Consider the following 24,094-nt stretch of genomic DNA (forward strand, 5'->3'; position numbering starts at 1 on the left):
AGTGATATATATGGTTGCTATTGGTTCTTGGGGTTCTTTCCGCTCATAACGGGCATTCTTGCAAATTAACCTCTGTTGAGCATATTGTGGTTCATTTTTGACAAAAATATTCTATGTACATTTATCTCACGTGTTGTATTTGTAAGTTACTAGGTTTACATCATCAGGCCAGTCCTAGATTGGACAGGCCGGACATGATACTATAGATATTCTACCCAGTATGTGTTAATCGAGTTCATTTTGGATCGCTAATACACTCTGGTACCCACATACTTAGCCGATAAGGAAAATCCTGCTTGAAAATATCAAAAATCAATTATGCCATCTTATGTAAGAGTGTCCAACGATGTTGCATGCAGTGGATAGCGAGATCACCAGGTTATTGTCAAATATTACAGCATAGATTTTTTTATATAATACCGTTGATTTTTGATTATCTTATTATAAAATTTATTTAATTATTAATTATTTTATTATAGTTTAATTATTACTAAAGAAATTTTAAGAATTACTTATACTTTTGTATATTTGTACAACTATTATTATTCCCATGTTTTCGTTTCTGCTTACGTGTATAAGCCAAAATTTAAATTTTAAAATTAAATTTGGAGATGATTTTGGGTATTTTAATTGAACTTTATTTTTTAGCCTTGATGTTAAGATCGTTATGAATACTTATATAAATCTTTTATTTATAAATTATTTTTTATTTGTAAATACGTTGTTTGACTTTTTCTATAAAAATATCATCAATCAACTCATTTGAATAAGACAAATAGTCAAACATTTATATAAAAATCAACATTGCGAAATAAAAGAAACAAAGAATGCATATTATTGTATCACATCAACACAAAATAGCAACATCATCTTATCGTTTCTACTTATAATTACACGTCACAATTTGAATTTTCAACCTTAAATTTAGAATTAATTTTGAATTTTTTACTAGAGTTTATTTTTCAACCTTGTTTTTTTAATCACTAAGGACATACGTAGAAGTTTTATTTATAAAATATTTTTCGTTACAAATATACTATTTGGCCTTTTCTCAATTCAATCACCCCACTAGGTAGGTCCATTGACAGTGCATTTTCCACACTTAGGAGTTGAAACCAGAATATGTACTTCAACTAGTAAAAAAACAACCACCTGATACAACATGGCATCTGCCACAGTACCACCTAGACAGAACCGAGAAAAATATTACATCTGCAGTTAACAAATCAAAGTGAACTAATCTACAGGAACAAAAGGTGAACAAATGATGTTAAAGTTTTCTGTTTCTGTATGACATAAGCAACTCCACCAACCAGGTGGATTATCAAGCTCAGAAGAACGTTGCTTCGTTTTTGCGTCAGAAGCTCTCACAAGCAGACGCGTGTTACTACCTATTCACCCACACTAGTGCACTTCACAGGGGTGTGGCTCAGCAAAAATATGAGCACAGGGGTCAGTTAAGTCAGGAAGTTGAATGTTTTTGCCTTTCATGAAGTCAGCTGATCAGACAATTAGTAACTATGACATCCAACTTATACTGCTTCACCACATTTCACTTTGGTCTCGTATGTACCAGCCTACAAGGCAGCTTTCATGTTTCAGTATGTTTTAGCTTCTCCCTTCGCTTTCTTGCAGCTCCAAGACATTCATGAGGATTAGCATAGAAGTAGTCCTCTTCCTTTGGCTGTCCGGGAATAGCTTTCCTTTTAGTGGGTTCGCTCATTCGGCCCTCATGTAGCTCCTTCACCGCAGTAGAGAATTCGTCCCAGGACAGCTCCTGATCTTCAAGAAGATCTATAAGCTCAACTAGCCTTTTCCTATCCAGCTGTATGGTTTTGTAAAAGCCCATAAACCTGCATTTCCAACATAAACACTTGCAGTTAACCTAGACGAAGTGCTGTTCTCAACTAGTACTATTGCGATGATTCGTTAAACCAAACACACATAAAATTTCACACACAGAAAGAAAAACATATAACCTTGAGAGGGCACAGTACAGATGCAAGTGCACATGCCAATAAACACTTCATTTCTTACTATAACTAACATATTGCAGTAACGCACACAAAATGTTAAATCAGACAAGATAAAAACAAGGACGATTGAAGTGGCATACCTGCGGTGTCCTTCAACAACCTTAGCCATGTTTCCGTCATTACTGGGGATAAAAACATCACTAGCAACAGAAACAAGATAGTCCAGGGCTGCCATTTGGGTTGAATGCTTCTGGAAGGGGCGTAACTCATCAGCAGATAAAAGCATCTCCTTCCGAACCTAAAATTGCAATAGCACATAAGCAAATCATCACTCCAGTATTAGTATATGTTTCATGGACATTAAATTATGATGTGCTTACAATGTTAGGGAATTCTGTCTTCAGTACAGTTAATCTTTTTTCACCGCCATATATTTCTCCCGAGGCAATATATATCCGAGTGCCCTTGGGGAAACCAAGAGCTTTGAGTACTAAAGTTGTTTCTCCAGGTGTAAGGGGGCATAGTCCTTCAAGCCTTTTCTTTTCAGAATCTATTTCTTTTTCTTTCCACCACGGGTATGCATACCTGATGTCCAAATAGCAGATAACAGTGGATATCGATTAGAGCCTGGGAGAAGAATGTACAGGAAGTTATGAAATTGTAAAATCAAACAGAACCTCATTCTTGTGAGTTCTGCTGTTTCTTCATCAGAACATCCATGTGTACAACCAGAGAATGCAAGCATATCCATCTCATATCTCAGATGAAGCACAATAAAATATCCAGTTTTCCTAAGAGCTGATATCATCTTTTTGCCAAGAGCCTCAATTGATGGTGCAAATTGTAGTGCATTGTAGTTAGCATGACAACGAAGCTTTTGGAACTTCAGAGGAAGACCATTGTTTGCAAGGCGAGAATCTGTCCTGCTGAAACGCACCACCTTATGCTTCCGTACAAGAGGCAAGATCTGAAAGCACAGAGCACTATAAAAGACAAAAGAAAGCAGTGGATAACATAGAAATGTAAACCTAGCCTTGGATGAAGATTAGTATCAACCTGTCTCAAATAGTACTTCTCGCTAGACCAGCTAATTGGCTGCATTGAGAATGGAACTTTCCTGTTGAATTTTTGTGGAAGTTCCCTGATGATCTTTACTTCATCTTGCAGAGAATTGATGAAATGATTTACATCAAAAATATCTCCAAAGTCACTGGAAAATATAGCTAAATTGAATCAGTAATAGTACATTCTAGCTGTAGAATCAACCATGAAAAGGAAATGAGAATGTGGGACTGGTGGGAAAGCCACAAACCTAGGATCAGCCCAGAAGGATTGCTTATCAAGTTCAGGTACCACCATAGTCAGGTTCAAATAGCGTGCCACAGTTACCATGTCACATATCTGCAGAAAACAAGCATTTCTGCAATATTAGTAAAAAAAACAGTTAGAGAGGCTTTACTGTAGACAGAAGTTGCCACTGTAAGATACTACCGCAGCTCGCATTTGGTTCAGACCACCATTGCATGAAATAAGAAGATAGCCATTACTCTTGTAGACCCCTGCGCGAGAGATTGTACTTTATCAGTCTGAACCTATCATTCAATCAAACACAGGCATTGTTCACTATTGCACTGTTGACATCAGATGCTGCATATGCCAAGAGTTGAGCTAGATGTAGATTCAAGTAAAATTGAGCAAACTTCATTCTTGATGCATCAGGTCCTTGCCTTCATATGATGGGAAAAGGGCAGCTAGAAGTTATTTATTTTTTTTAAGACTATCACCCGTATGGTGATTGGAATTTTACTTGTAACGGAACCACCTTCTAATTTCTATTTTCCATCTTCAAATGTAACCAAAACAGTCATCCTGGAAAAATACCAAAAGTGTACACAGCTATTTCTTGAATCTTTTCTTAAGGAAACATATTTATCACTAGAACCAGCATTTTGTTCTATGAAGGAAGCATATCCCTGTGTCACATCGTTCAACAAAGAATAATTGCTGAACATAGCGAACTCTATATGCCACGACTGCTAAAAGTGAACCAACATGATCCGGTTCACATACTTACTAAATACTATATAGCACAATATCCATCACCAAAAATCCTGGAAAATCCGATTTTGATAAACAAACTAAAATCGGCAGCACTAACTGAGCAGTAAAGTCCCAAGCACAGACGACATTGCATACATTAAGGCAGTGAGAAGCGCCAAAGTCCAAACCCATGTATCCAACAAGGACGCGACCAAGGAGGTCATGATTCCAAGAACCCGTGCTCCCAAGAACCAAAGAATCGCCGATAGCAGCGAGACCAAGAAGACAAGAGCCACTCACTCCTGCGGGGCACAACCGGGGGCGCGACATCTTCGGCGGCAACGACGGTTACAGCAGCAGAGGAGGCGCTGGAGTTGCTGCCGCTGCCGCCGCCTAGGCAGGAGGGCCGGGCGGCGAGGAGCGGCGGGCGTGGGAGGCCGAGAATGCTGGAGAAATGGAGGAGAACCGTCCAGAGCACGATGCTCGAGGCGACCCGCCCCGCCCACCGGAGCATCCCGACCCCGCGGCGGCGGATCGCCGGCGGCGAGTTCTTGTGCCTGGCCATGGTGGGTCCCTACCTACTGCGTTTCCCTTTCCCCACTACTAGTCACTAGTGGCAGTTGGTGTTGTGGTAGTGATGGCGTAGTGGTTTGTTGGGATTTCGATCGGGAGTTAGCTGGTGAACTGCAAGTGCAACCGGCATTGTTTAGCGCAACGAATTAACGGTTTTTTTGTTTGTTCCAGCAAATTTAACTTGCCAATTTTTTTGCCCCTTGGTTGCCCAGCTTTAACTAAACTTTTTTAAAAGCGTAAACTCAAGTGGTGCCCTGCACTTGCATCTTGGTTCTCTGTACATAGGTTAACAATAATTAGCTCGTGTACAAACCAAATTTCTTTGTACTCCATCTGTTAACGTGATTAAAATATCAATAGCCACGCGCTGTATTGAGGATTTTTTATTTTTTTAATTTTATTTAATAAATAATTTATAAATCTATTTATAGCCATGTGATGTCACTGCTACTGAGGATTTTTTTATTTTATTTATTAAATAATTTACAAATCTATTAATAGCCACGCGATGTCACTGCCTATTGAGGATTTTTTATTTTTTATTTTATTTAGTAAATAATTTACGAATCTATCAATAGCCACACGCTGTCATTGCCTATTGAGGATTTTTTTATTTTTTATTTTATTTAGTAAATAATTTACAAAACTATATTTTATTTTAAAGTTTACAAATCTAACCTCATACCGTCCTTCTAGAGACGTTTTGATGACGTGATATACAACAGGAGAGAGCTAGGGACGGACGATGATGGTATAGTAGCAGTTTTGTTGTTTGGCCCCTCGCCGTTCTCTGTATGGGCGGCAATGACAAGGGAGAAAATTGCTAAATTGCCGCACGCGTTCGGAAACGGTCAGACCGTGAATCGGACGATTGAACCGCGGTTTTGATACATATATGTATAACATATGTAATTATTTAGTCATAAGTATTGCATTGGCTCAGTGATCACCACCACTATCTTATATGAACTTATGATTAAATAATTACATACCTTATATATATAGGAGTATGTGTCAAACCACGGTTCAACCATTCGGTTCACAGTTTGGACTTCCTGAATGCACATGCTTTTTTTAAGCTAAACCGCAAAATTGCCCAGTCACGGTCAGCGGCGTCCCTGGTGGCCCTCCCGTCGTTTGCGCGTCGTCTTTCTGCCCTCTAGGAGGATGGCGAGAGGTTAGATTTGTAAATTTTGGAAACGAAAATATAGTTTTGTAAATTATTTATTAAATATATTTTTTTAAAAAAATCCTGAGTTGGTAAACCCGCATGACCGCATACATGTCCATAAATTTGGGCCTGATAAAATTCATAATTTGGGCCAAAAAGTTTCATACTGGGTCGAATCTTGTTTAGGCCGCCCAAACAACGGGCTGGCTGTGATCGGGGTCCCACACGCCAGCGTCACATCACCGGCAGCTAGATCTCGCACGACGGCGGGCGGCACGAGGCATGGCCGCGTCGCCGTCCCTCCTCGCCGCCATCCTCCTGGCCGCGGCCGCCGGCGTCGAGGCCCTGGTGTTCGACGTGCCGTCGGGCGGCTCCAAGTGCCTGACCGAGGAGCTCCGCCGTGGGGCGCTCTCCCACGCCTCGTACCGCGTGGCCGAGGCCACGTCGGCGGCAGCGTCCACGGTCTCGGCGCGCGTGGCGGGGCCCCGCGGCGAGGAGCTGCACCTGGCGGAGGGCGTGGAGGCCGGGGATTTCAGGTTCGAGGCCGCGGAGGATGGCAAGTACACCGCCTGCTTCTGGACGCCCCGCTACGACCGTGGCGCCGCTGTCTCCGTCGACGTGCAGTGGGACACCGGAGTCCGCAGTCACGCCCAACCCGCGGTCGCCGCCGCCAAGGAAGGCGGCGTCGATGTATGCTCTCTCTCCACCATGATCTCTAGTATAATTTGGACATGTTTGTCATGACTGATAGTGTAGATATCATAATCTTAAAGCTACTACTACAAAATTTGTGTTAATAAAATGCTGGAGAAAGCTGCATTCAATTTCTAGGCTTGGTGTTACATGTTATATATTTCGCCCGGCAGTTTATTTAGAAAAGTGTCTACATTTTAGTATTTTACAGCATAGAAAGGAATGTTTAGAAACTGGAGATAAGAAAACTTGTTTGAAACTCTAAATCTCATTAGATGGACAATTACTGGGGTCTTGAGGTGGTCATTATTGTATATCTGCAGTGGGTATAGGTGATTTCCATGTTTCGCTTTATTTGTAATTGACATAAGCAGAATGAAGATTGTAAAATGAAAATGTATGTAATTTGGAATTAAAAATTGAGTGAACAATCGTACCACTTATGTTTTACTAAATAACGGATTTCAAAGAATGAAAATTGTCTTGTACATTTGTGTTAGGTTAAACTCAACAAAATGTAGTTTGATCTCATGGGAATTCTAAAAGAATCTAAGATTTTTTTTCCCTTTTGAAATGCCTTTAATTTCTAGTCGATCACTGGAGAGTTGAAGAAATTGGAGGTTTCTGCCCGGCTCATACACGAAGAGATGATTTCTCTCCATCGGAGGTAAGGCACTCGAAGATTATTCATGTTCTCGCTACAATATTAGATCGCGTAACTAGATTTGCGTTGCATGTTGATTTCGTATTTTTCTCTGCCAGCGAGGACGAGATGCAGATGCTCAACGAAGACACAGCCATGAAAATACACTTCTTCACCCTGTTATCTCTGGCAGTTTGCGTTGGAGTTGCAGGGCTGCAGCTGTGGCATCTGAAGACTTTCTTTCAAAAAAGACACATACTTTAGGGGCTAAATGGAACGAGGAATATGTCTTACTGATTTTAATTTGTTAAATGTCATACACATATTAACTTAAATAGAGAGGCAAGCTATGTACATTAATTCTTCAGAAAAGGAAAATGGGTGCAAAGTCCATCTTATACGTTCGCCTAAATTCTGTAGCGCTGTTGATTGTTTTACTTAGTAATGTGCTCCCATAACTTGAAATTTCCCTGGTTATTTGGCTGTTTACGGGGGAGCTCACCAAGGTGCGACGCAAAATCTTTGGCATATATTCGGTACTTTCTGTAAATTATACCAAAGGACAACAATGCCTGCACATTTTTCATGAAACTAAAGCCCACGGAACACAATTGGGACCGAAGGAGACATATTTATATATGCATCAAACTAGAAGCCCAAAAGAATAACAAAAGGCTCTGATATGGTTTTGCATTAGTTAAAAAAAATCCTTACAATGGTCAGGACTGAATATCTCCAAGCTATATTCCTCGTGTATGTCAAGGTGTAGGCAGCTAAACAAATAGAATTGAAAATGGACAATAAATGGCGAATCAAGGGGGAAAAAATCTAACCTCAAACATAGGATCTACACTCCCTACTAAGTCGGTAAACTAAGCCAAAACTATATGCCGAGACCTTCATTTCTTTCATAAATTATTGCCAAGCTATTTCTGCTATGATGAAGATGCAACCTCAATGGCACTACCAAGGGGCCATGCTGCTTCAACAAACGAGTTGCTATAAGGCACCTTCTTTACCAATGTAATATCTTGGTACGGATCCAAGCCTGATAGAACGACAAATTAAATACAACAAATCAAGAAATATGTCTCAAGCTTATGAAGTATTGTGATTTTTCTTTCAGTTTGCATTAAGACATACCGAATCCATCCACAAGTAATGTGTACTGGTAAACTAGATCCATGCAAAGGTATGGAATGTTCTCCTCTGAAACATCAGGGTAGGTGGCCTGTGCATCCTTCACATTCAATTTACAAACACGTCGTGCAGCTTCTTCGAAGTCTGAGGGTTTAACCTTAGCATCTGCTGCCTTTGGGTTTACAAAACCAGCCTAAGCAGAGAACAGGAGATAATTAGATGCATATCATGACCAGAGCCAGTAATCAGAAGGTTTCGTTGCCAAAAGGAGTTACCTCAGCAGCCCTATCGAAGAAAAATGATGCAACAAAAAGATTCTTCTGTCCATCTCCACCACCACCATTCCACACACCGCCAAATGTGCATTTCATGTGAGTGCATGCTGGTTCATCAACATTGAGAGCTCTGACAGCAACAGCCCTGCACTTGGAATAACTTGCACCAGATGATGAACCTGACACTTCAACTATATCATCACCATATTTGTAATTCCCTGTGATTACAAGGACAATTAGAATTATATGGTGTTTCCAAGAAAACTTCAATTGATACAACAAACTATAAAGGAAAATATACATAATTTCTAGTTTTATATGTAATAGTCATAATCTGACAACATAGCAGTCATTCTTTTACCAAGGCCATCAGAATACCAAAAATATTCTTAACTAATAATCAATAAATGCAGAATCCTCAAGGAAATCCAATAGCATGTTGCAGCTCCTTTCTGTTCTGGTAATGAGCTTTTCCCTTTTAATGTTGACATAAATACAATGAAGTTCACATGAAGTCTATCTAAATTTCCAGAGAGGGAAGATAAAGATATATCAAGTTGGCTTAGTGAATTAAAGAAGATGCAGGCAGCCGTACCACGATGTCCTTCCAAAATACAATTGTTGTAATCATTGCCTTCACCAGCTTTTAAGATCTCTGCTCTAGCCGCCAGCAAGCCATAATGCAAATAGCTGTAGAAAATAGTGTTTCCTGTTATAACTGTGATGATGTTCCAACATTTGCCCATCACAATGTGGTAAAAAAAATATTATTCCGTATCAGATTAGGAGTAACAAACAGAAGTGACAGATTGAGATCACAATGTAAACAACAGTGAAAAAATTTGCTTGCAGTCACATCTACAATCTTCAATTATTTCATAGATTTAAATAAATCATGTGATGCCCGTTCCAACAACAGTCCGTCAGAATGACGTTAATAGTAGTCTTGTTCGTGTATTGAAATTAACAGCAAGTGATAAAATCAATTGAATGACATAGGTACTGACATCGACATTGCAAGGTGGCCATTTTTAAGTTACTACTACAACTTCTCAACTTTCTTTTGTCCCAAGCGCGCTTTATGTTAGGATTCCTCTTTTTATTACAGTCCTAAAAGACCTACAGATTGAAGAAAAGAATACGAGATACTTCAGGCACATCCTACTAGAAGTGAAGGCTAGTTAAGGATCAGTTTCACCAATATTTCTATAGACATCATTAGTATAATATCTCGGTAAAAGAACAATATAAAATGTCTAAGAAACTGGACTGCAACAAACAATTTAATTTATGTACCTGTGAATATAAAGATAATATGTTGCTCCCTTAAGTAGCAGCTTCTTCACATATGAATCTTCACCTTCTGAAACTTTAGGAGCCTTTGCTGCATCTTTCTCTGAGATGGCATAAGCCATTTGGACAGAACCACCACCTAGATCAACCACTCCAACTGTCTGTGAGTAAGGCTCTCCCAATTTTCCCAACAAATAATTGATGGTAACCTAAAAACAGAGAAGCACTTGTATATTCATGTTGGTTGTTTTTGTGAAGTATAAAAGAGCAGCATATGGAGTATGGACAACTTTGTTTTACATCCATATTGGAAGGGGCAACTGAACAAATGGCGGCAATGAACATAACTAGATCCAACTGAACACCAATTATTCTATATTTGCTAAAAGATGAAAATAATGTTCTGGGCATACATATATATTAGCTAGGAAAAGATCATACCCACTGGAATGCACCTTCCTGAGATCCATCTAGAACAGTAACCCATTCTGGTTGGGATCTGAAAGAGCTCTTGTCTTGAAGAAGATCCCTAACCTGAAGGATTAGATGATCAGGCAACAGAACTAAAAGATAGTACGGGGCATAAATCATAAAATGTCAAGTAAGATTATAATAGAAAAGGGCATGATCCAATCTTGACAGGAATAAGATATGCAACAGCTAGCTTATCCTAAGGAGTATATTTACCGCTTGCAAAATTTCTTCAGACTTTTCAGTTCCTAATGTTCGCAGACCTGCAGTAGCCTGCATAAGGATTTGAACACATTACACAGAGAGCATTATAACGGAAAGTTAAAAAAAATCAGTTTCCACTTCTTAGAAAGAAATACAGAAAGCCTCCACTCACCCCAACCCTGACAGGCGTTTGCTCACGTAATTCCACAGGAACTACCTTTTCAGCTTCCTCTAGAAGAGAAACAAGTGACTTAGCAGCTTCCTGTGGATCATTGGCATAAGCACTGAGGCCTGGTTTTTTCTGCAAGAGGAAAAGATGAAGATTGAGATAATTTGCACATCCCCCCAGTTCAAGCCTTCTTCCTTTGTACTACCTCCGACATTTTTATTTGACACCATTGATTTTTGGATACAATTCGTCTTATTCAATATTTATATAATTAATAATTATTTTGTTGTGATTTGTTTTATCATTAAGAAACTTTAAGCATGACTTTATAATTTTACATATTTGCACAAAAAAATTGCATAAGACGAATGGTCAAAAGTAGATCTAAAAGTCAACGACGTCGAATAAAAAAACGGAGGGAGTATTTATTAATCAGGAGTCTTCCAACAACTGCATGAATAAAATTTCTCAAGAAGCAAGGGCAACTTTATCAAGGAAGTAAAGCAGTGATGCATATAGGGATGCCTGTGGGTAAATTAGGGTCAACTCTTAGTTCATTTAGATGAACTAGAGTCGATCCTAAATTACTCGTAGGTGAACCTACGCCCATCCCTAGATACAATAGTTCTTTGAATAGGATGTAGTTTTTGGCATTTTTACAATATAACTATCTAGAAAGCTAAACCGACGCACACTTTAAAGCTTCAAAATAAGCTTTGCCCAGCATAAATAGCCCAAGGTCCACTATCTATTAGTAATTTATACAAATATTCAAAAATTGGTTTACATCAAGTATATCAGAACGACCATGCATTATCCTGTCCTTCAAATCTAAATCGGTATTTGTGCAATTCTCATATAAGAATATGCGTGCACTATCCTATCCATCAATGTGACTCACTATTTGTACAACTCTCAGAATTCAAGTAAATATGAAAGGGATAAATTGATCAATAGCACTAGAAAGATCACATGTTGGAATATAACATTGGTGTGTCACCGACATATCGCCCCTGGTCCCAATCCTTGTCCTGAGTCTAAGAATTTTTTTGCTGCGTCCCAATCCTTGTCCATCCTGAATGTTGTTTTCCAATCTATCACCTCCGTTTCATATTATAAGACTTTTTGGCCTTATCTAGATTCATATGTGTGCTAATGAATCTAGACACATATACAAAACATATATATTGATACATGGATGAATTTAGACAAACCTAGAAAGTCTTATAATATGGATATGGAACGGGGGGAGTATATATGTCTGCAACTTCAACTTAATGTTTCCTGTAAAATTTTCCCTAATACTTCAACTTACAAAAATATTGGAGCATTTCGATGGATGATGGTGCATGGGCATCCACATATATGTAAATTTGTCTGTCACTGGTTTTGGCTAGTTTGGAAATACAACTCAGTTCAGTATTAAGTAGTTCTTAAATTTGAAGTTTAAATAGATTGACAAAGATCATTTTTAATCTTCTATCTTAATACTCTTACAGAAGACCAGCTAATCATTTGTACTTACATAGTTGCCTGATTGAATACTTAAATAATGCGTCTGATCACAGGCTCCCAGATTTAAGCACTGTCCTGATTTGCAGCAAGCCAGGAGCCCAAGAATAATAACAGACATCTTCAAATAGCTACGAAAATCAATAGGTAGTAGGTTCGTGGTTTGAATGTCTTGCTGTTACTAACTAGCAATGTCGACACCAAAGCTATGGTAAAGCATTTCATAATATGTTATGCTACTATTTTGTGTACAACAAAGTATTTTATTTTGCGTTATACAAACGAATTGATCTCATTTCAAATTATAAACAGGATCGACTATCCTAATGGACATGCCAATATAACATCATAATTAGAGATAAACCTGACAGCACCCCACATTTCACAATTAGAGATAATCAGCCAAAAAACCAAGTGCGGTCAAATGGGCGGTTTACCTGCTTGAACAGCTCGATTTCCTTTCCGATAGGCAGCAGATCCAGGTTTCCATCGAAGCAGTACACGTGCACGCGACTCCCGGAGCTCCCGGCATCAAATATCACCGCGTACTTGGTGGATCCATCTCCAATTCCGCTCACGGCCCGGGGACCCCACCTCCGTCCGGCAGCGGCGACGAGTTCACCAGCAGAACCCTCCACGGTAGCGGAGGCAGGGGCGCGCGGCATGGCAACGAGCACGAACGAGATGAGGAGCACCGGCGTGAGCACCACCATGAGGACCCCGCGGAATCGGAGGACGCGGTCGGACACGGCCTCCCCCTGCTGCTGCTGCTGCTGCTGCTGCCGCGCGCCGGCGGCCGAGAAGCGCCGCATCCTCGCGGCCGCCGCCGTGGCCGCCGCGGCATCCGCGGCGGAGGGGGCGGCCGCGAGGTCGTCGGCGGGGAGCAGATCGGCCGCCGAGGGGGAGCGGTAGCGGATGCGGCCGTTGGTCGGGGACGGCTTCACCGCCTCCTGCGGCGGCGGCTCCAGGGCGCCGGGTCGGGGGCGGCCGCGGCGCGCGGCCTCGTGGGGGCGCGTGGCTGGAGCAGCGGCTGCGCGAGATCTCCCCGTCGCGGGCTCTAAGGCGACCGGTGGGCTCGGCGCCGGGGGGGCGGCATTGCGAGCAATCGGAGCGGCGAGGCAGGCGGAATCGTTGGTTCGATCGGGGAGAGCCGACGGGTTCGTGGTGCGCGCCGGTCGGCAGAGAGAGACCGGGACCGACGGACGTGCGGTGCGGCTCGGGAGTCGGGACGAGGTGGTTCCGTTTGTCTCGCGACTCGCGAGGGCCGGCCTGGCCTGCGGACGCCACTTGGCTGCAGCCTTGCCTATCCCGGTGGTGGTTTTTCTTTTCCTTTTATTTTTTTTACTATAATAGTAACGTTTTTTAGGTTGATGAATAGGCGTGTCACGACAATAATCACCGCAAAATCAACATTGCACAACTTCTTCTTGTTTTTTTTCTTTTTCTATTCATGGTGTCATACAAACGATTTGTTGTATTCGTTTTGGCCCAAATTCAACATTGCACATCAAGTTAGGCATAGCAAAATCTTCAATGGTGCCCCCACAAAAAAATAAATATCAAACTTGCATCCACTTGCAGCATGTTTGGACCATTTGGTAGTACTCAAAAGCGATATGTCTAAAATTGGTTACTGAATTTTCAAAAATAGGCAAAAAAACATATCTTTAACATGTTACCAAATATATTTTCAATATTTACGCATGTCTAATATCAACTCTCTTGTATTCCAAATTTAGAGCAAACATATGGATTTTCAATATAGTTTATTCAGTTTTAAAGTTCTTTTGTGAGAGGGAGTAATTTTTAGCCCTTTTTTATTGGCTTGAATATAGAACTTTGGGGAGTTAATTATTTAGTGTTCTCTTGGAAATGTTGTAAGATAATAGATTTATGCTGGATATGAGGCTTATAAGTTACTTTGTACCACTTGTATTTAAATATATAATCATCGTGTTTTTAAATGAATTTTGATAACCATGTGTTATTGTACATTTTAGGAACATGTATAAAAATTATATGTTACATTACATTTTTAAAATTGTTTAAATTTTATATTTCAAAAGAATTAAAAACGATTCACAAAATTGTGGAGCTATGAATACCCAACTCCAAAAAATGTCACATCTAGAGTTGTACCAAAGAGCCTTGGATATGACTCTTTGTGTCAGTGGCCAAAGAGAGCTAAGGGAAATTGAATTGTTTTATGCTCTCTCCGTATACATGTATGACACCGTTGACTGTTAAAATCACGTTTGACCATTCGTCTTATTCAAAATTTATATTCAAATATGCAAAATTATAATGCATAATTAAAGTTTCTATAATAATAAATCATATTATAATAAAATAATTAATAATTATATAATTTTTTAATAAGATAAATGGTCAAACATGAACCTAAAAGTCAACGGCGTCATATAAAAAATATGGAGGGAGTATAAATATCCTGTAAAATCACGTGTTCAAGTGTGTTGTAATCCTTTGTTTTGTACATATAAACATTATGTTTTATTGTTCCCGCATTTCAAAGAAGGCGCATATGTTTCTCCAAGTTCTCCACTTATACCCCCATTTTCCACATGCACGCTTCCGAACAGTTAAATGGTGTGTTTTTATAAAAAAAGAAAGAAAGAAAATGCATTAAAATTGTATTAATCCATTTTGAAGTTTTTAGCCAATACTTAATGAATTATGCGCCACTGTGGTACCTTGTTGTTCGTGCAGAGAGAAGAAATTAGGCATCCTTAGGTTCTAGAACACCCAAAAAGTGTCATTCAACTTGTACTATTTTCAAAACTATGTTTTATAAAAACCACAAATTTTGGGACATGCTTATCACATGGCCTTGGGCTTTAGGGCTTCTTCACTAAACCACATGTTGAGACGTCTAATTTCACGCAACAATTCTCCTATCTACTAGATAACTATGTGGGACCCATAGTCCACCATAAACGTTATTTTCTACGGTTCTTCCTAGACACTCATTTCTTCCTCTTCCATCCACCCTTTTATATGTTGAAAATTATATCGCTATGAGAGTTCCACCATAGGGCTAGCTAGGGTGGACGGTTGTAGAAATGTTGGGAGCTTGTATGCGCATCTAAGTAGTGTTTTAGATTAGTTGGGAGTTGGGGATGGAAAGGGGGAGAGAGCACATGCCGTTAGGGTCATGAACAAAAATATCTTGCTCTACACTGGATCAAGTTTCCTCATGTGAGTGGAGCCGACAAATCTCTATCGATCCTCAACAGGGATGCGACTCTCATGGAGAATGTTTGCAATATAACTCATTGGTGTTGATAACAAAGGTGATAGCCTTGGCCTTTGGAGCGGTGGAAGAATGAACTAAAGTCCCCCAACATATGCATCATGATAGCGTTGGAGCAAGCTTGGCGGTGGTGGCCCAAAATTGAGGGATATACCTAGGGCTGGATAACGAGCCAGCTCGGCTCGGCTCGGTCTAGCTCGTTAAGATAACGAGCTGACTCGGCTCGGCTCGTTATCGTAACAAGCTAAAAACCCAGCTCGGCTCGGCTCGTTATAAAGCTCGAGCTGGCTCGTTAGGCTCGTGAGCCATATATGAAAAGTTAATCTAAATAATTTTTCAAAAAATTATACAAGCAAATTTTTATTTTAAACATACAAATCATATGAAATTGTATCTAAATATTAAAGTTTGAACCAATAAATCACAAAGTGAACCTATGAAGTACTGAACACATGTATTTCGGGGTGGAATCAATTAACGCCGACGAATCGTGTATCTTTGGTCTAGCTCGTTAGGCTCGCGAGCAGCTCACGAGCCAGCTCAAGCTGGCTCGTTATCTCTAACGAGCTAACACGCTAGCTCAGCTCGTTAGAAAAATAAAACGAGCCGAGCCAAGCCGAGTCGAGTTTGTCACGAGTCGAGCGAGCTAACGAGCCACGAGCTTTCTGTCCACCTCTAGATATACCTGACGTTCATAGAGGATGTAGACTTTTTTTTCGCCTAAAGCCTCTCACTTATTAGTGTTGGACGGTAATTAAGCTCGACTTATCATTTCCTTTACCTATATACCATTTGGTTTTAAATGTATTATGTTTTATATTTGTGCATAAGAATGAAGAGTGTAACTCAGTAGATAATGTTGCCCTTGTTTAGGAAAAATGAATTGTTTACTTGTGAGAGTAGTAGTGTTTTATTTTGCAATGATATATGTGAAATAAATAGACAAGAGGTGAACAAAATGCCATTTAATGACTTGTGTTTTGAGAATAGTTGAAAAATGGGTAAAATGGCCTCATTTGGAGTTAGATAAAATGGTTTCTATAACAATTTGAGTACACATTTACCAAGAATAACGACCATTAGAAAAGCATGAAATCTACACAGTGCATCTGCTCTATTTTAGCCTTAACTAGTGCACACCACTAGTACATCAACCAACTAAGGAAAATATTCCTCCCGCATAAGTTTCTAAAAAACTTCTCTTAAATTACTTATCTAATTTATGATCTAACTACCGTTGTATTCCTTGTAATTGAATCTTTATAACAACATATTATATGACTCTATAAGATTGTAAATTACTTTTATAATGTATGTAAATTACTTTTAGATTTAACTAATTTATTTGTTAGACATATAAAAGTCAATTAAGAAAAGCCTAAAAGTAATTTACACATATTATAAAAGTACATTAAAACAAAATAGAAGTAAGTTGTCACAACACTAAAAGTAATTCTGTTGTCTGGGTAAAAACATGAGTCTATCTATAAATTAAATTTAATCAATAAAAATATATAACTAACCAAAGATAATTTACAGTATACACATATTTAAATTACTTGTATATAACATATGTAAATTACTTTTAGATTTGGTTAAATTACTTCTTAGACATCTATAAAAGTCTAAAAGTAACTTACACAAAAAAAATTAACTTAAAATAAAGTGACAATAAGATGTCACAGTATTAAAATCAAATATATTATTGGGGTAAAAAAATATGAGTCTATCTAAAATTTAATAACACATGTTATAGAACACAATATTATGAATATCTAAGAATTAATTTAATAAAATGTAAAAATAGTTTACATATATGATATACATATCATAAAACTACTTTGCAATATATATATATATATATATATATATATATATATATAAAATAGTGTAAAATTTTGTTATAAATATTTAATTGCAACGAAGATCATTTTCTAATTGGATTTTATATTGGATAAGTAATTTAGGTGAAAATTTTATTTAAATCTTAGGTGCTATGAATTATTGAATTTTGAATGCTAATACGGCTAATTAGTGCATATGCGCACTGTGTAGCCAGGTGAGCTTAAGTTCCTATTTGATTTAGCTTGGGATTATTATATTCTAGCTTATTAGAAGTAAGCTGAAATAGATAGATAAATTATTGTAACAGATTATTATAATCGAGCTCAGATTACTATAATATAATAATCTCATCCAAAGATGTTTTTTAAAGATTATTAGGTGGCTTTAGACTCACTGCTCTTGGATACTTTAAAACAATTACATAACTTTGTTATTTATTTTTACTTTAGCTTATAATAATCAGTTTACATTAATCTAAATTAATAATCTAAATCATAATAATAAAACATAGGCCAAAAGGTCTGTTCTAGACTAAAAGAAAGTGTAGCTCAATATTTTACATGTTATTGGGCCATTGTTGGAAATGAAGGGAGAGCGCAATTGAGAGAGGCGATCAGGGTAATGGGCTCGTCCGCAGAATGTGACTCCACTGGAACACTGGATAGTAGCAGTACAGGTGTGACGGGCTGTCCACATAGGATTAGACTATCCAACACCGGCCCATCTAAAATAAACACGAGTAACTAAATTTTCCTGCTCTCAATATATATAAAAAGGCTACTCCTCATTCTAAAATACAATTATTTAGAAGATTTGAATATTATATCAAATATAAGCATATATAATACTCCATCCGTTTCATAATGTAAGATGTTTGATTTTTTTTAATTTTGCCTTATTCAAAAAATTATGAAAAAATTATTTATTTTGCTTGTGACTTACTTTATTATCAAAAGAACTTTAATCATGACTTGTTATATTATATTATGAAATATAGGTAGTACTATTTAAAATACTATTTGTCTCATCAATTACTTCATATTCAAAATTATTTTCATTTTATCCCTATCAAACACCCAACACTCATTCATTTTTATTTATTAAAGAGTATAATTGTTTTTTCTTATCAACCCTAATCCATGTTAAAGAACCTGTAAGTAGTTACATTTCAAACGGGGTTGTAAAATTGCTTACTCTGTAGCTGTAACGGACACTAATCATTAACAAACATGTGATTTAGGGCATGTTTGGACCCGACTAACATTTAGGCCCTACTTGAATAATTCCAAAAATTGGCAAGATAAAATATATGGAGAAAATACGTAGTATATTCTTTTTCTAAGTAGTCATTTTATTTAGTGGCACATTTTCAGGCTCCCGAACATCACGATTTTTATGGAAACTTTCAATATATGAATTTTTTCAAATACAATCTTAAATTCATTCTCAGATTTAGAATAGTTCATCCATTCCTCTGTATTTTCAAATAATTATCATAAATCATTTAGCTATTCATCATTTTATTCCATTAGCATAAAAGAACGCACGGTCTGAAACTTTCGGAGTTATCAAAAGTTTGTGGCATAGTGATAATACCTCACTTTGCCAAATCTCAATATAATTATTCTCTAATTTATCTATTCCTAATACATTTGTTCCATGTTCTCAATGATTATTCAAAGATGAACGGGTGACTGTTTGATTTATTAAGGGAAAAAATAAAACAACATATTAGCAAATAAAAAACAATTTATGATTAAAAATTTTATATATGCGTTCTTAACGATTTTAAATCTAATGCTGAAATATAAACTATGATAAAAAAATCTCCAAAATCTACTCTAAATTTAAGTTTAAAATTTAAAATTTTGATTTATAAGCATAAGTAGAAGAAAAAGATGGATCTGTAACTTATTTTGAAATAAATAATAAGTGATAAATGATATCATTTTGGAACGGAGATAGTATATTCTAATTTTAATATAAAAAGAAGATATATCACCTTTCCCTGTGTGTGGATAGCTGCATATCCACTTGCAGTGGCATCTCATAAAGGGGCCTTGGACCTTGGTAAAGGCCCACAGAAACACATACCGAAATGGAACTAAACTAAGATCAAGTGGATGCAATGTCATACGCAATCCATTAGTTTCATCTTTTAGGCCCTGTTTAGATTTTTCAAAATGATAAAAGTTTTACCATTTTGAAACACTTTTTGACAAAATGAATCTAAACACTAGGGTAAAAAAATGATAACTTTGTATTTAGTATTTGACAGTCTAGAATAGCAAATTTCGTCAAAAAACGCATAGGCACTTTTACCAAAAAAAAATGATAACTTTTGCATGCCTCTAAACACCAAGTTGCAAAAATGCAATGCCAAAATTTTTGTCACCAAAACTTTTGTCATTTGCCATTTGCTATTCCAAGTGGTGGGAGAGTTTGCCATTTGTCATTTCATGTATTTTAAGGCTACCGTACGAAGACAAAGGAGGGTTGGCATTATTGTGAAACATGTAGGCCCCCTACCATCTGATGGCTCTCACATGATACACTAATTAATTTAACCACTGTACCTCAATTATTTGTTTTTTATAAGATCAAAGCGCATATATCCGGATCACGCAGACAAGAGCCATTAGCATCGCCTGAGTATGGTCAGGGATAAATACTATTAGTCCCATAAACTAATGGGAGACAAATGCAACGAGGCGTTGTCACATCTACCTGAAAGTTAAGCCTCCATCCATGGCCGTGGATGCATGCAAGGACCTGTCTGCCTTAGAAAAGGGCTTTGTTAAAGACTGTTTGAACCTGGGTGTATTCGAGAGAACAGAGAAATTAAATTGGAACCAAAAAAAAGAAGGGGGAAGGAGACGCGACGCACTGCAGCCTTCTCATGGTTCACGAAACGCGGGCGAAAGATGCTCGCTTGTGACAACACAGGCCACAGGGGCATCAAGCAGCCGCACGTACGCATGCAAAGATGCGATTTTTCAGTAGCCGTATCGTGTCAAAAATCTGCTATCTGTACTACTAGATCTCTCAAAAAAAAAAAACCCAAAATTTTCGTCTCTTCCGTCCATGGGACATGGCACCGGGAATGTATGTGAAGCGGCCGGACTGTGGAGGAACCGGTGTGCCGAGATCGTCGATAGTGTGAAGCGCGCGGTTCAGCCGCGCGTGAATGAGATGGGAGGAGCCGAGGAGGGCCAGGAGGCCACGGCACACGCCGGGTAAGCTAGGGATGGCTGTGTTCAAAACGCCTGTAAATGTACCCTAACTTTGAGAAATATTATTTTACTTTTTTTTTATTGATCAAACGTTTGATTTTTTGTTTTTTCTATTAAATATGTGCGCAATGCATTGGAGGAGGGCATGTATGACCTTTTTGGTTAGGGTGCACGTCTTCAAATTATCATCCAACAGTAATGACCGGAGTTGATCGATGAACTTAAAATTTTCAAATATTTGATCACTAGATGGACTTATATTATTTCTATATATTTAATTAAGTAGTAACTACTATATATTTAACAAATATACTTATCTTATTTTAAAAATATATAAAAATTTTTCACAAAATATATCATTTAGTAGTGAAAAAAGGACAGTGTTACGGTACCTTAGGGGTAGTAGTGTAGTAAATTTATATCTAACTATATATTTTTATAAGTATATTAAATATTTTATTAGAAAATGTGGTAAAATATATTTATTAATTTGTCTATTTTAACATGATATATGATAGAGTTATATATTTTAGTTTCAATTTTATTTATATAATTTACCATTGAATCCAAATCAATGGACCGCTTTCAATCGAATAACTTTAAAAAAATCAAAAAAAAAGTGCTGACCGAACACGGTGTAATAGTAGCTCTGATCTATTCCGCCGTGATCGTCTCGATCGATCCCAATCCCATGCATGGGGCGATCGCGCGGGGCTGTCTCCTCCTGTCCTGGCGCTGGTCCTTGCGGTACCACATATTTTGCCCGTGCCTCTGTTGGATCGCTCGCGCGCGACAGTCTGCTGCTGCCGGTGCCAGGAGCACAGCTTTGACTAGCTAGCAGCAGATAGCAACAGGGGCGGGCAGGAATTGAAGGAAGCCAGGCCGGTGGGTGGGGGTCACTGATCGCCATCACGTTCTTGCTCCCTCTTCAGATGCCTAATCGGGAGCAATTCAAACTTTGAAAGCTCAGCTCGCCCATGATACCGCTACTACTAGTACTGTTTGTTGTTGCCTGGTGCCCTGGACTGTGGATTAAAGAAGAAAAGGGGTAGGAGCTCTCTCTCATGCGTCATAAAAGATGTTGCCGATCGCCTGATCCAGCAGAAGGCCGACATGCACGGACGCGCCCCTTTTTGTGGCTATGTAACCCTGATGTTAATTGCTCCTAGAGAAGAAAAGATGGTCATGGGCATGTGATTATCAATTCTACAGTGGTAAACCCCCAGACTGCTTACGGATGATAGCGCCATTCGATCGCAACATGGTAAGACGACGACCGGTCTCCAACCGCGCCACGTTGGAGACGACACTCTAAAGCTTAGCTCGGACGTGCAAGTGGACGCGCTGGGCTTTTGGTGCCTTGTTAAGGGCATTTAAAGTACATTGACGTGTCAAATGGTTTCATCTGTCGACTGTCCAGATCAGATCCAAGTCATCGCATCGGGGCTTTTAATATTTTGCCACTCTTCACCATACCCCCTTGATCCAAATCCGCTTGAATTGAGGATGTGGTAGGGGTTTACAACTATCCGACGGATACAGATTCGGATAGTGAGTTGCGGATTCGGATACGGATATGGTATTATTAATATCCGGTGGATGCGGATTATCTGATTTTCTTACCGGATTATCCGATAGACATTTTAGCGGATAATCCGAGTTTTTAGCCCACAAAGCACTCAATCAAAAACTTATCAATAGCCCCAAGTATTTTTAATTCAATATTAGATGACAATGTATTGATTGCATGTACATATCACATCCGTTCATAATAATCCGTTTCTGACCCGACTCCGCACCGACTCCGCACCATTTCCGACATCCGCAACAATCCGCATCCGGAAACATCCGCACCCGCTTAAAAAATATGGTTTAGGATATGGTATGACAACTATCCGTCCAATCCGTTCCGTTAACACCCCTACTCTCATAGCTACAGTGAGAGGGGTGGCAAAAAATTTACCACTCACTAGGTAAAAGTGACAAATAGTTAAATTTCCTCGTCGCATCGGAGAAAATCTGGCTTCCAAAGATGATACGTGAAGGATTAATGCATTTTACCTTTGTTTGTGGAATGTCCCCATGCACCGTGGGCTTCGCGTCCCCCAACATATAGATAAATTTGATGATTTAACACTTTGATGATTTGACACTTTTTTCGTTGTCCAATTGTTTATATTAACACTCGTGAGCGTAACATGTGGGACTATTTGAGTCAATGTCAATGGATCAGGATGTTAAATAATTAAATCTCAATCTTACAAATATCAAAAAGTCAAATCCCTTCCAACATATATCTTCAGGTTTCTTTGGGCCCATCTAAAGAAACATTTACAATGTGAATTGTGAACTCACAGTATATATCACCCTTATCCTATGCGGACAATGAGACTACATGAAAATAAAGCACGCACTGTAAATGCCCTACGAACACGAGTACCTCGGCATAGCGAGGCCACTGGAGCTCGATCAAGAGCGTGGTAGTGGCGATGAAATATAGCGGTTAGGAGAAGATGCGATCGAGGAAGATCAAGATGGTGGAGGTTTTCCTAAAAAAATCAAGATGGTGGAGGACTGATTGATTTGGCTCTGGACTGAAGAACTACTACAACTTCTCTATGAGCATGTGTTTTTCAAACTAATAAATGATGATGTGTTTTAGAAAATATTATATTTATACGTTTCTTTTATTTTTTTAAAAAAATATTTTTAAGATTTATAATATTTAATCCTCGATTAATCTTTTTAATTTGTCTCGATATAAGTGCGTCTAATCCACTCTGCCCATAAGCTGATTGGAACGTGACTGAATGCCCTATATGTTCGGATACTATCCGGATTTTCTAACTTTTCGAAACTATACGAGCGGGGCATGCAGCTGCGCCAGAATTCCTTTTTCAGCGTTTGCCATGCGATCCTCTATTCCTTTAGACATTTTGGCATCAAGTTATCAATGATCAGCAACAGCAATACACGCCTGATCATTGCCTGGGTACACACCCATGGCCTGGGTACACAGAACAGAACTGCTCGGGACGGAAGGCTGGATTAAACAGCGGGAGTAACGATGTAACTGAAAACGACGAACCAGATCGCTGTAGCTCCACGACTCGTCCTCATCATCATTCAGTCTTTCACCTCCATGCCTGCATGCACGCGATTCTGGCCTAGCTATCTCCCTCTGGCTCTGACTCCCCGCTGCTGCTCGCCCTCCTTGGATTCTGACCCTTTTTCGTGCACTCACATGCCATGCTTTCCCCCGGTTTCCCCCGCTCCAAAAAAACCCAAAAGCGCCCAGCCAAAAGCGCCGGATGGACGCATACGTAAAAATCGCCGCCCCGTGGATGGATGGATGGATGCAATTTTCACTTTTATGATTACCGCGCGGATGCGCAAGGACATGCGCTGCACTGGCACGGGCACATCAGCACATGGCGGTGAACAGCGAGCGAGCCCCCGGTCGTGGCTGACGACGGGACGAGGCGGAGGCGGGAGCCAGGTCACAGGCCATGCTGCGCGCGGCAGAGGAGGGAGGAGGCACGGGGCCCCGTCGGCCCCAGCTGTGCATGCGGTCCGCACGCGTAC

At 39.0% G+C, this 24,094-nt stretch overlaps 3 protein-coding genes across 3 annotated transcripts; 1 reads left to right on the forward strand and 2 right to left on the reverse strand.

Moving 5' to 3' along the window:
* Window positions 1-1,051: 1,051 nt before the first annotated feature.
* LOC102716942 (rhamnogalacturonan I rhamnosyltransferase 1-like) lies at window positions 1,052-4,650 on the reverse strand. The gene is made up of 8 exons (XM_006649961.2): window positions 4,317-4,650; window positions 3,468-3,535; window positions 3,289-3,377; window positions 3,033-3,186; window positions 2,654-2,943; window positions 2,357-2,561; window positions 2,117-2,274; window positions 1,052-1,853 (listed from the first exon to the last, which is right to left on the reverse strand). The coding sequence occupies exons 1-8, from the start codon at window positions 4,579-4,581 to the stop codon at window positions 1,592-1,594; spliced, it is 1,491 nt and encodes a 496-aa protein (XP_006650024.1). The 5' UTR covers window positions 4,582-4,650; the 3' UTR covers window positions 1,052-1,591.
* A 1,293-nt stretch (window positions 4,651-5,943) lies between these two features.
* On the forward strand, window positions 5,944-7,557 carry LOC102717224 (transmembrane emp24 domain-containing protein p24delta9-like). The gene is made up of 3 exons (XM_015835116.2): window positions 5,944-6,450; window positions 7,044-7,120; window positions 7,216-7,557. Exons 1-3 carry the CDS (start codon window positions 6,043-6,045, stop codon window positions 7,358-7,360), a joined length of 630 nt encoding a protein of 209 aa, XP_015690602.1. The 5' UTR covers window positions 5,944-6,042; the 3' UTR covers window positions 7,361-7,557.
* A 208-nt stretch (window positions 7,558-7,765) lies between these two features.
* LOC102711794 (probable apyrase 1) lies at window positions 7,766-13,374 on the reverse strand. The gene is made up of 9 exons (XM_015834703.2): window positions 12,598-13,374; window positions 10,652-10,780; window positions 10,492-10,548; window positions 10,246-10,338; window positions 9,808-10,013; window positions 9,107-9,201; window positions 8,512-8,729; window positions 8,240-8,429; window positions 7,766-8,144 (listed from the first exon to the last, which is right to left on the reverse strand). Exons 1-9 carry the CDS (start codon window positions 12,970-12,972, stop codon window positions 8,032-8,034), a joined length of 1,476 nt encoding a protein of 491 aa, XP_015690189.2. The 5' UTR covers window positions 12,973-13,374; the 3' UTR covers window positions 7,766-8,031.
* Between the last annotated feature and the right edge of the window lie 10,720 nt (window positions 13,375-24,094).

Source organism: Oryza brachyantha, chromosome 3, assembly GCF_000231095.2.
Source record: "Oryza brachyantha chromosome 3, ObraRS2, whole genome shotgun sequence".
Taxonomy (NCBI): Eukaryota; Viridiplantae; Streptophyta; class Magnoliopsida; order Poales; family Poaceae; genus Oryza; species Oryza brachyantha.